We start from the raw sequence: 12,951 nt of genomic DNA, 5'->3' as shown, positions 1-12,951 counted from the left end.
TGATGGTAAAAAAATGGGACATAGAATGGTTGTGACAAAAAAAAATTGATCTACATTCCAACCGTAAGGTTAAACCGTAAATAGAGTAGGAGAAAAGCTGAAATTGACAACAAGCAGTCATTTTCAACCTATCTTTTGTCTTTCTTTTTTCTGATTCTAAAGAATTTGAAGGATTTTTTTTTTTTTGAAGAATAGAAAATTGGGCGGTTTAGAGTAAATGAGTCGTTCTGAACTGAGCGAACCCATTCGACTTCAATGAAAAGATTAAGAAAAGTAAATGTTTGTGGACCCATTGGGGATCGATACGACGGTTTCCTCGGAAAGTGGAAACCGGAATGAAACCGGCTGCTTAAACAAGTAGCGAACAGCTTACGTGATCTGACGTCAACGTTATTTTTATCAGTAGGATGATTTCGTTCACGTAATTTTATGTTAAAAAATATTTTTCTGTGATAATTGTTAGGGGAAAGACAGGAAGAACATCCATACTTAGGGTAATCAGGCTTTCAAATTGTGTTTATATTATACTGGTGTCGAAGGAGTGTTTGAAACTGAAGTTTGAATGTTCTCCGAATGTAGAAGTGACGCAAAAAAGAAAGAAAACTGCGAAGTCTTTCGTCTAGCTTATAAAAAAAAAAAGAAAACGTTGTTAGAAAAACACAATTCTAAATTTGTTGAAAATTCCACTACTACTAATTTTCATTGATCACTGATGGCGAGCGAAGGACTCAACACCACAGAAAGTCGGAAGTCAGTCTTTAGCCGGACCTTCAGATTGGTATCATCATACAAGCCGTATTCCAAAGATGCAGAATGATCGTTTCAGGAACGAACAGAATCCCTAGTGGATGTGAGGTTTTTCTTTTCAAAATTAGAAAAAAAAAACCTACTCTATAAGTGGCTAAAACAACTTGAAAGGGGTTTTATCATGGTTACAAATTATGGACACAACATCGACTTTCTTTAACATTTATTGAAAGTTCGCATGCTACACAACATTCAGGACTACATTCCAAAGTTGTTTGACATCAAAGCGTTGAAATGGATTTTCCGACGATTTCGGATGCTGCCCTTAAACACGCACACATTTCGTGGAACAAAGGTGCTGCAAATAAAGATATTTTCGGAAGATTTTAAGAGATTTCATGAGAATGGGTTTATTGAAATCTTATTGGATTGGTAAACCTAATCAAACTACGTTTTTCGCCAACAACGCTTCCTCTGAAGTATGCATGAGCTCACTTTCAAAAAAAAAACTTTTTTAAAGTACTACGCAATACCATCGTTTCACCTTGTCTCGTTATCTCCGTAAAAACCAATATCTTATTTTCTGTTGCATCACACCACGGAACTGAGGCGGTACTTATTTCAGGTGGAGTATTCGTATACGGGATGGGAGACTAGACTGGAGAGGGGAGTTATTCCGTCCATTTCTTCCAAATTCCCGTAAAAAACGGCCCGAAAGATGCGGCGCGTGCACAACGCTGGCGCGCTCCATTCGAACTCGTTGTAGAAAATAGCGCCCCGGAACGCTCGAAGCCGTATCTTCCGGGCCGTTTTCTACAGCAATTAGGATGAAATGAACGGAATCAATCTCCTCTCAATAATCTACGATCCCGTACACGAATACTCCACCGGAAATCCGTACCACACCAGATTTGTGGGGTGATGCCGTCAAGTGTCTGCATACTTTAGAAAATATTTAACTTAAGCGAAGAAATTTCAGGAAATCATCTCCTTCTATTACTGACACATCAAATAATGTTTTTGCTTAGACGAACTCGACATAATGAGCTCTTTGGGGTTTTCTCGTTTCTACGCCAAAATACAAATTTTAACCAAAGAATAAATTTAGAGCCACTTTAAAGAATTCACAGTCAGTAACTATAAAAATTGAAAAGAGGATGATAGCAGGCTGACGCCTAAAAATTAGACAGCAAATATCCACCACATATCCTCATGCTTTGAAGGGCCAGTTTTGTTGTGTAAAATTCAGGCGAAATTCTAGTGAGCTTTGTTCCATCCTGTTTTTTTTGTTTTATGGCACACCTGCAGGTGTTTTCAATAAATAAATAAATAAATAAACAAATACATAGATGAGCATTTCAATAACTTTCCACGAAAAACAACTTTCATTACCACCGGAAGCAGTATTCCGCTATATTGACGGTATATCGAAGACCACTTGTCGTTTACATTTCAGCTGTACTTCGTTACGTAGCAGTTTGTATGGATATATTGGGGTCCACTCCGATCCTTTTCCTTCTGTCGAATAAACATGGCAAGAAACCTATAGACAAATCACTTGAAATATCCTTAGTTTCCTTCGTTTTTTCTTGTTTATATGCATAAATTCGAAAGAAAGCGAAAGCGAACAATTTCTAGAAATTTTGAGAACTACTACAATTGATTTTGTGCGGACGCTTGAAAGAATTCATAAGCTGAGCTTGTTCTGAGAGTTTGCTGCACAATTCCAATCTCTCAAACGTCATGATTTTTGCTCTCACCTCTACTGCAAAGAAGAAAGAAGAACTGAGAGGTCTATTCAACAATTCGAGCTTATTTATGGCTTTTGACTGATCGCGACGACAAAATCCGAGTGCTAATCACCCAAATGATATCAGCGGATCCCTTAGAAATCTCTTAGAAAAATATTGACCTGCCCTTCAAATGGCAATTTTTTTATGTGTAGAAAAAACTAAATAGCCAATCCAATCATTCCACCCAACAAAAAGTTATGACAGGACAATGAATAAGAAGAAAAAAGGAAACATAGGGTTAAGGAATAAATCGTGAGCATTTTATTCAAAATAAAAAAGTAAACAGAAGATTTTACAGTCAACTGGAAAAATAATTTCTCACTCTTCAATATTGTATTATCTGATTTTTTGTTCTGTTAGTTTTGTCTTTCCAAATAACTAAACTGAAATGCCTATTGGACAAATGGTACATTTTCGGGATGACTAGTTTTTTTTTTGTTGCAGTTAAAGGCATCACCCCACGAATCTGAGGTGGTGCAGATTTCAGGTGGAGTATTCGTATACGGGATCGGAGACTACGAAGAGGGAGGTGATTCCGTCCATTTCTTCCTAATTGCCGTAAAAAACGGCCCGGAAGATGCGGCGCCGCACAAGACTGGCGCGCTCCAATCGAACCTCTTATAACAAAATGGTGCGCCAAAACGAATGAAGCCGTATCTTCCGGGCCGTTTTCTACGGAAACTAGGAAGAAATGGACGGAATCACCCCTCCCTCCGTAGTCTCCCATCCCGTATTCGAATACTCCACCTGAAATCTGCACCACCTCAGATACGTGGGGTGATGCCTTTAATGGAGACGATAAAGTTGCTGAGGCTGACATTTGCATTTTGTGTGGAGGAAGAGTCATGCTTGAAAATAACGCAGTGTGAGTCTCTGGTTGATTTTTTTTTTAGAAAACAAAACAACTATTGCAGATTGAACAATCTTTACCTTTCTTTCTTTCCGTTCTTTTCAACGATATCCTACCGTTAGATAGTTTTACGATAGTAATTGATGCAGTATACGAAGGAGATATGAGATATTCTCAGCCCACAGGGGCGGGTAATTTTGGGACTAGGCACATGAGAGCCCAGTGTTAGAACTCTTAGGGAGGACCGTCCCTTCGAATGACGCATAACACCACACCACCGATGCCACTACTCCCAAACCAGGGCTTAAAGGCAGGGACGAACCTGAGGTGGTGCGGATTTCAGGTGGAGAATCTGTATACGGGGTCGTGTATTATGGAGACGAGGTAGTTCCGCTCATTTCTCACTGCATCACTGCAAAAACGCTGCCAGGGTGGCGCGCTGCAATGGAAGGCATCATACAAAACAGCATTCAGGGGCCGGCTGCTTGCAGTGATTCAGGAAGAGATCAGCGGAACCACCCCGGCCTCCATAATCAACGACCCCGTATACGGATGCTCCAAATGAAAGCCGTACCTTCCCAAGTTCGTGGTATGCTGCCTTTAACGTGACGACTTCCGAGGTATGCGAAACCCAGATAAGGCTGAGTAAAGTTATGCATTCAGGTCATTTTTAAGTGTTTATTTTTTTTATTTTCTATGTTTTTCCAGGTCTCTTTTCCTTTTTGAAGTTGTTCATGCTCCTTTCCCTCCATGCTTGACGCAACTTTCACAAGCAGCTTTAACGGCCTTGTCATCTCGATTCACTGCTAAAAACTGAAGTTGTCGAAAAATCTCTGTTTTGACAACTTGACATTCCAATCTATTAGTGTGGAAAAGCGAGAATAAACAAAGTTGAAGAGTCAGAATGCAAATTTGTAATGGTGTGAAGAATTCTATATCGAACGGTGTGCGACATTTTAGATGCGCATCAAGCTTTGGATTTTTCATTTCGAATAGAAAAAAGTGCTCACAGGTTATTCTTCAACGCCGAATATTATTAGAAACAAAAGTGTAGCAACGTACCTTTCCATCAATGTCTGTCGGAAAAATAACGACATAGTCGCAGCTCTGGCTTAGATAGCAGTGTCGAAAACATTCTGTTTCAAGTAGAAGTTGAGTTTCTTTAAGCTGAGCTTTTATGACAGTTGTTTTCATCCGCACAAAAGCGCAACCTGTTGCCAGAGCGAGCTAAAAGAAGAGAATTACCTGATGTTTTGAGGATACACCGCGTCTGCCTTTACCTTTTCAATCTTAGAAAATTCTCTTTGCAGGGATCCTTTTCAAGTTGCAAAAAAGCTGTGGAGATTGGTGTTTTAGCGATTAAGAGGTATATGAATGCAATATATGAAGTCGGTGAACCGAGGCCGTCTTCTCAACGCGCACCGCGCCGATGGAGTAGGAGGAAAGTTCGTTCGGTTGTTTGATGACATGAATTAACGAACAACTGCTGCAGTTCGAACACCAGCCGGATGTACAACACCGTTTGGAGTGGTAACTGGTATAAGACAAGGGGCGGTGGCAGGACTCAATTTTGTTTTTTTTTTCAATTTCGCCATCGACGACATTATACGGAGAACAGCCGACAAGTGTTCTGCCGACATTGTCTTAGCACCATCTGGGTGCCCCTTGACTGACCTCGAGTACGCCGACGATGTTGTTATATTCGCGGAAAGCAGTACGAAACTTCAACATTTTGTCAACGTTGTATCGAAGCTGGCTGCAGCCTATGGACTACGCCTACGCCCTGATAAATGCAAGCAGATGTGGATCTCTTCGAGACCACGAACGGGAATCAGGGTGGACGGACAACCGATAGAACTCGTCGATGAGTTCTGTTACCTAGGCTGTACGCTGAAGAACGATGGCAGCTACGAGAGAGATGTTCAGCAAAGATGCGCTAAGGCCACTTCTGTATTTAACTCTTTAACGAAATGCCTGTGGTCCACCCTCATCACCAACGAAGTCAAGCCGCGAGTCTACCTATCCGCAATTCGCCCCATCATGATGTACGGATCGGAGAGTTGGACAGCACCATCAACGGTTATGGAGAGGCTTGACTGCATGGAACGAAAGCTGTTTAGACGGCTACTTGGCCACCTTTGGCCTAGGGTATGCCACAATGAAGATCTTTACGCAGAAATTGATGTTTTATACCGACGGATGATGGAGGATATCAACATCTTGTACCACCATCGAAAGTGGCTAAAGTAAATCGTCTTCGCTTCTTTGGTCATGTATTAAGGAGACCGGCAGATCGCCTTGTTCAACAAGTTCTGAGGAGTTCGTTGGGTTCTAGCTGGAAGAAACCACCTGGCCGCGAACGGAAGCTCTGGACTGAGGTGGTGAAAGAGCACTTGAAGACACTCGGCATGGGTGGGAAATTCAGGCGAGACGTAAGGTTTCGCAGAATATGGAATAGCAACGAATTGATTGATTCTGTGCAAGCTCTCGCAGAAGATCGAGAAGAGCTGTGTTTAAGGACGGCACACCTCGGCGAAGATGCGGGTAATCGCGTCAGGCGATGACTTCAGCCAGCCGATTAAGTCAAGTAAGTCATCGATAGATTCCTAACGGAAATCCATCATGCTTCCATTGCCTTCCTAGCAGATATTTCTTTCTCGTGAGTTAATATCGTAGACTTTATTTCAAACTCATTTCCATCATTTTTTTTCATTCTTGTGACCTAATAATGGTGCCGTCGTATTTCCACGCCTTTTACCAGCCAAGTGTTCTTTGATAGGCAGGTTGAGGTTCATCCTTCCAGTTTCTCCCACATAAATGAAATTGGACATAAGGCATTCTTTCTGATAGATGGGTCCGATCTTCGTGCAATCTCCAGTTTTGCTGGACAGACGAACAACGCAACACTCGAATACACAACGTTTATCGTTCTCTGTTAAGAACCAACTGCCCCCTTAATGCTGTCGTTGGAATGCTCACCAACATCACAACATCCTGCAGTTGTCTTCGCAAAAGAGCTCGGTGTATCGCTGCAGTTGAATTATAGAAGAAAAAGAGGGAATTCTACCTTTACTTGGTCTCCTCATTGCTTTATTTGTAGTTCGGGATTGGGTGCTAGCTTTCGATCTTGTGTAACCGTTTGAACTAGCTATGCTTATGACTGGTTTTAGTGATTGTTCGCGTTCTCTATCTCCTGTGCACAATGCTAAATTCGTTCTGATCATATTGCGGACAATTGTCTTTTCCATGCCAACAGAATAAACCGACGTTGCGTTTATAGTTGTTTTTTTTTTTTGAGCTTTCAATCGTCATCTTTATTGATTTCACACTTGCAATGCTACTGTACAGTTTTATTTGAGCATTTAAATAACCCATCTAACCATCATGTTGTCGAGTACGTTGAACTGGGACTGTTCATTCAAAATTCTAAAGCATTCGGACTCGGACTTAGTCTTGATGTCTTGACATCACAATAAAGCAATCATCGATATTACGGCATACAACGACAATCAGAGATATAACGATGTTGTGTTGGTAAACATAACGAACGACACCATCAAGTGACAGTAAATACTACGATAGACAATGTATACTGGACTGTTGCGTTGTTTGTCTGTCCGGTAAAACTGGAGATTGCACGAAGATTGGACCCATCTAGCAGATAGAATACCTAACGTGCAATATCATTTATGTGGGGAAACTGGAAGGATCCTCAACCTGCCTATCAAAGGACATTTGGCTGGTAGAGGGCGTGGAAACACGATAGGACCATTATTGTGTCACAAGAATGAGAAACATGATGTTGAAATGGGCTTGAAATAAAGCCTACGATATTAGCCCACGAGAAAGAAAAGTCTGCCGGAAAGGTACTGGAAGAATACTGGATTTCTGTCAGGAATTGAACTATGAGTAACAGAAATGAGTGCCTATCAATTACTAATAACTTCATGCTGTTCGTAGCACTCTGTGAGTTGTAGGATTGTTCTACATGCAGTCACTAAACACCTCAAAGATCTCGAACCATTTTAATAAAGACAAGGTTTTCGAAATGTCAAGTCAATAATAACGTTTCACCAAAACCTCTTTCGCGTTGTTTCAAGAACATAGCACTAAGAGATTGTTGAACAGCAAGTTTTGCGCTGTTATATATATGGCAGGAGTTATATAAATATTCCAACATCCAGGGTGTAAGCTGATTTCGGAGCAGATAAGCATTTTGGATAAGATGTCAAGCTTTGCAGAAAATGGTGCAGGGACGAAAGGATGCGTTATGTGCGAGATCCTGCTGTAGATTGGTAGGTTCAGCGAAGCAGTGTCCAAGTGAAGATGAGGGTAATTCTGCTAGGTTATGTGACGAGAAAGTTCATAAAAGGCATCACCCCACAAATCTGAAGTGGCACGGATTTCAGGTGGAGTGTTCTTACACGGGATCGTAGATTAAGGAGAGGGAGGTAATTCCGTCCAATTTTTCCTAATTGCCGTAAAAAACGGCCCGGAAGATGCGGCGTGTGCACAGGACTGGCGCACCGGAAAAATCCAATCGAACTCGTTGTAGAAAATAGCGCGCCGGAACGGTCGAAGCCGTATCTTCCGGGCCGTTTTTTACGGCAATTAGGGAGGAATGGGCGGAACCACCGTTCTGTCCAATAATCTACGATCCCGTATACGAATACTCCACTCGAATACTGAAATCCGTACCACCTCATAGGGTAATGTCTTAAGTGTCGTTCTTGAACATAATTTTTCGTAGGCACAAGCAATAGGTAATATTCGGCGGTTCAACAAAACGAAACGGAGAATTGTTGTGGATGATTCCATCCGTTTCTTCTAAGCATTTGTTTCATTTAGGTCAAGCTTTGGTGGTGTGCTTTACGTGAACATCTTTTTGCAATTCGACTTGGTAAGCATAAAATCGTAGGTTGTGCAGCTTGTACGTGCCAGAACGTACATTCATATGTCTGACTACGTTTGGCACAAGCAGTCACCGCAAGCAGGTACAGACCCGTATATGCACTCTATGGCTTCATTATCTCAGTAAAACAGGGATATAAGTCCTTGAAAAGTTCTTACTCTACTGGTTTCTGTTGGAAGAACTTTCACTCAGCTAATAAACATTCATTATTTTTGCCGTTAACCGAAGACTACTAATTTTTGTATGCGGATTTGTAACAGATTCATTTCAGCGATCAGGAATTTTTTTGAGGATTCAATTTTTGGTGTAATTTTCAGGATTTAATAACTACGGCTACTCTGTTGCCAACCTGGTGGAATACACAGTTTCTAGCAACACAATAAATTACTTCTGCTTCATTTTCCTTTTCAAATAACGAATTGAGAGGCCAAAAATAAGTTATTTGATAGAATTTAAATAAATTTAGATAGAATTTATTTGTGATCGTTAAGAAGTCGCTGTAACAAAAATCTACATACAAGACAGTGCTTCGTAGAAGAAAACTGCATTTCAAACGCTTTTTTAATGCACCAAATCATTAGTAAAAAAAAAAAAGTTCTTGTACCTGGTTGAAGCCAATCATTGCCACAAACCAAACTGCACAAGTTGGCACCATTTCCCTGTACCTGTAATTTGTTACATTCTGTAAAATGATCTGGAATGATCGGAAGGGAAGGAGATATGGAGATTCGGGAAAAAGGAAGAGTATTTTTTATGCTAAAAAGTTTCCTGGAATTAAACTGTATCTCCCAGTACATTGATTTAACCACTCTTTGGTGAGGAAGTTTAAAATTGTTATCGCACTTAGGTATTGCATTTCTACTATTAATTTACTGTCTCAAACGATTGATTAAACTTACCTTAACTTATTACTTAATTTATTAACTTAAACGCCAGAAACTTTATCCTTTAACTTTATCCTCCACGTAATTTATAAGTGTTAGATAAAGTGTAAATAAGATGTAGGTTTCATACCTTACTTGGCTTAGGCACCGGTTTCTTAACTTTTTAAGCGTATAAGAGTTAAGGAACAAAGGAGACAAGTCCCCTAAATATCTGAACAAAAACAATTATCCCGGATATGGCCTATGTTCGACTGTCCTTGAATATTTGCTTGTTGAATACTTCTATATCTGTTTTTATCGATTTTTTTAGATGTAGCCAAAATGGTCATTTATCTTTATTAACATAAAACGTTATCGGCGTTATCGCCTCCGTTAGAGCCTGGAGGATCAAAACCATAAGTGAGTTATTCTCCCAAGCGCCTCACCGCCTCACAGAAGCGATTGAAACCCGATGGGGAAACTCAACGAACAACACATTTGTTAGTGCTTATTTCATTCAGGAGTGAATGAGTGGTGGCTGGATTGGAGAGGACATGAGTCGGAACTTATAATGAATTTCACACTACTTTAATACTTATAATTAACTTATTACTCGTCTTCAATCACTGCTATGCCGAGATCTGACGGATTTAAGACTTCGACAGGAAAACTACACCTACTTGGGATAGTAGGTGCACCTATGTGCAGTCTTCGCTTTTTAGTCTAATTCCTAACCCACCAATTTGATTTTGATGAAATCTGTGCTAGGGCTAGGAAAGAGAAGAGTTTCTCCGATCAAAAAAAAATTCTGAATTGTTTCGATTCACCTAGGCTAGTTGGAAATTCAAAATCAGTTATTGCTATTATTCACGAGATTACGAGTTGTTTTGGTGCCGCCTTAAAGGCATCACCCCACGAATCTGAGGTGGTGCAGATTTCAGGTGGAGTATTCGTATTCGGCGTAGTAGATTGTGGAGAGGAAGGTGATTCCGTCCATTTCTTTCGAATTGCCGTAAAAAACGGCCCAGAAGATGCTGCGCCACACAAGGCTGGCGCGCTCCAATCAAAGTCGTTGTAGAAAGTAGCGCGCCGGAACGCTCGAAGTCGTATCTTCCAGACCGTTTTTTACGGCAATTAGGGTGAAATGGATGGAATCACCCCCTCTCCGTAATCTACGACCCCGTATACGGATACTCCACCTGAAATCAGTACCACCTCAGATTCGTGGGGTGATGCCTTTAATCGGAAGTGATATTTGATAGGTGATGATCATGAAAAGACTGACGACGCCAAACCTACCGGCTGGGTTTGCTTCACCTTCACTCGTGTGCTGCTACGCTTATATGCATGTTTCAATCGTCAAAACGTGGCATTGGCACTCCTGAAAAAGGAGCGAAAAAATACGAAAAGCCTCTGAAAACGACTTCCCTGCACAATGGGTCATAAATAAAGACAGTTTCTTGACGAGTTTGCTAAGCAACACGGCCAGGTTTATGTGCTTTTCTCGGTTTCGTTTTTTTTTTTCCAAGGTTTTATATTATAACGAATTGATGACATCGGTTTCATCCGCTCCTGGAGACGGTAATCCAACAAATAGATCCACAAGATGTACATATTAATTACTGTATAATTGTATGAATTTTGCTCTGATTTTGGTTAGAAACCATTTCAGATGAGACCTTGTTGGACTTTGTGTTTTGCCTCGTTCAAAAAAGAAATTCGTCACAATCCTCGGCACCAACAATCGCTTTTTTTCCGCTCGTAACTCGTTCGTCTCCCGGTTATCGCCATGGACAGATGTCGTTTTTTTTACAAGTCCAAGGTAGCCCAGCAGTGATTCTGCATGAAGTAACGTCAGCAAATTCAACTTTCAGGAAATTCTCCCTGGAATCCTGCGGCGAGCTGATTCTGCGCCGCATCTGACAGGTGAATAAGCAGTTATTTTAACACGAATAAGATATGAGAACTGTGGAAACGGTCAAACTATCCTTGAAGAAGTTTTTCGCGCTGAAATAAATAGAAAATGGGAAAAATAAGAGATGTTTGTGCATACTCGTCATTGTCACCTTTTCTCTGGTTATTTTATCGAAAAAAAAAACCCATTTGTTCAAGAAAGAAATATTGTTTTATAGTGTCATTGTGACAGTCGGTGGAAAAGCAGAATTTCCCGTTGGTTATTTATCTTTTCGAATACAATTCAATGCTTTTAATTATGGAGAATTCTAATGGCGAAAATTCAAAAGAAAAAAATTCTCACTAGAGCGTCTTTAAAGGGATCACCCATCTGAGGTGGTACGGATTTGAGATGGAGTATTCGTGGATTATGGAGAGAAGAGTGATTCCGTCCATCTATTCCCAATTGCCGTAGAAATCGGCCAATTAGGAAGATACGGCTTCGAGCGTTCCGGCGCACTATTTTCTAGAACGAGTTCGATTGGAGCGCGCCAACCGTATGGACGCGCCGCATTGAACGCCATTCACTTTTCTTTAATTGTTGCGACACAGTCATGCTGCTGTTCCGCAAAACTTTGGTCGCTGTAGACTGTTCCTACTATATTATTATTAAATTATTTTTTTTATTTACATTTAGTTATTATTTTTTTAACCATTGAACCACTATATAACTCTAAACTACTACTTATACAAGACTACTGCTTATTACATGTTATTATTACTTATTATTGCATTTATTTATTGTTATGATCGTTATTTGCTGTACACTTATTTGAATTATATAATTAACTTTTTATTTAACTACTATCATTTCAATCTATTACTTATCCTAAAATATTACTTATTATATATTATTACTGGTAAACTTTTACGGATCTTAGCTCAGTTCACATAATTTCTCTTAGTTAGAAAACAATTTAATGTCCGATGGACGAATCTTGGGCTTTCTAATGTCTTATCTATGACGAAGTAGTCCAATCAATACTCCCACCAGGAAAATTTCGTCCAAATTATGAAGTCCTGCCTTGCGTTCCCGACTCTACCGTCGTAATTCGGGCTTGTCAAGGGGCCTGGGCTGAGTTCACCTGTCTCCGCTACAGTATTTTCTCAATCTCTTCTTTTTTTAATTCACAGTCTGACTTTTTCAGACTTTTCCATACCGAACAATTTCAGGCGAAACATTTTATTTGTAACTCAGCTCCAAACGTCATGTCCTCACTTTTTCTCAAAAGCAGCGTAACAATTGACGTAGTGAGGAAATCTAAGGAAGAACATGGTGTTTAGGGTGTGGATCACGAGTGTGGGCACGGCCATGCTCAACTTCCCCTAATCGTCCTAAAAAAATGGTATGGGAACGGCCTCAGTTCCAAGGTACGTTAGGAAGCGCCACCTTTCCATACGTTCCGAATCCTACAGCAGCCTATTCATTGTTTTTACGTGAATATTCTGCCGAGGAGACCTCATTCATACTTGACTGCTAGTCCGTCGATGCAGCGCATGCACAATTGTGTGGGGCGTTCCAAGTTACATCGTAGGCACAAACGCCATTCCCACGCTGGTTTTTGGGGAAGATTAGGAGAAATTGTGCGGAGTCACGCTCATATTCGTGATCTACATCTCGAGCTCCGTGTTTTCCAAAAGGTTTCCACACTACGCCAATTTTGTCATACCTTGATTTAATCTCGCTGTTAGAATGTCCGCTTGCCATGTCAACGGAAAAAATAGACGCTTAAATGACTTGTCATTGAGAAGCTGGCGCAGTATTTATTTATACTTAGTATGCTATTTTTGACGTAAAAATAAAAACTGAGTGCTTAGCACTCGTAATCTATT

General features: G+C 40.5%; 1 protein-coding gene across 2 annotated transcripts; it reads right to left on the bottom strand.

The window, feature by feature from the left end:
• Window positions 1–988: 988 nt before the first annotated feature.
• Window positions 989–8,957, bottom strand: RB195_008449 (uncharacterized protein; the record flags this gene model as incomplete). 2 transcript variants are annotated; one of them, XM_064194957.1, is made up of 5 exons in its annotated part: window positions 989–1,071; window positions 2,140–2,158; window positions 2,210–2,290; window positions 4,453–4,617; window positions 8,907–8,957. In XM_064194957.1, the coding sequence occupies 5 exons, from the start codon at window positions 8,955–8,957 to the stop codon at window positions 989–991; spliced, it is 399 nt and encodes a 132-aa protein (XP_064046101.1). The 2 variants fall into 2 exon arrangements, with proteins under 2 accessions (XP_064046101.1, XP_064046102.1); XM_064194956.1 differs by lacking the exons at window positions 989–1,071; window positions 2,140–2,158 and having other exon boundaries at window positions 2,159–2,290.
• Window positions 8,958–12,951: the final 3,994 nt, after the last annotated feature.

The sequence above is a fragment of the Necator americanus genome, chromosome III (genome assembly GCF_031761385.1).
Source record: "Necator americanus strain Aroian chromosome III, whole genome shotgun sequence".
NCBI lineage: Eukaryota > Metazoa > Nematoda > Chromadorea > Rhabditida > Ancylostomatidae > Necator > Necator americanus.
The sequence above is the reverse complement of the archived record's forward strand: the minus strand, read 5'-3'. Positions and strand labels throughout refer to the sequence as shown.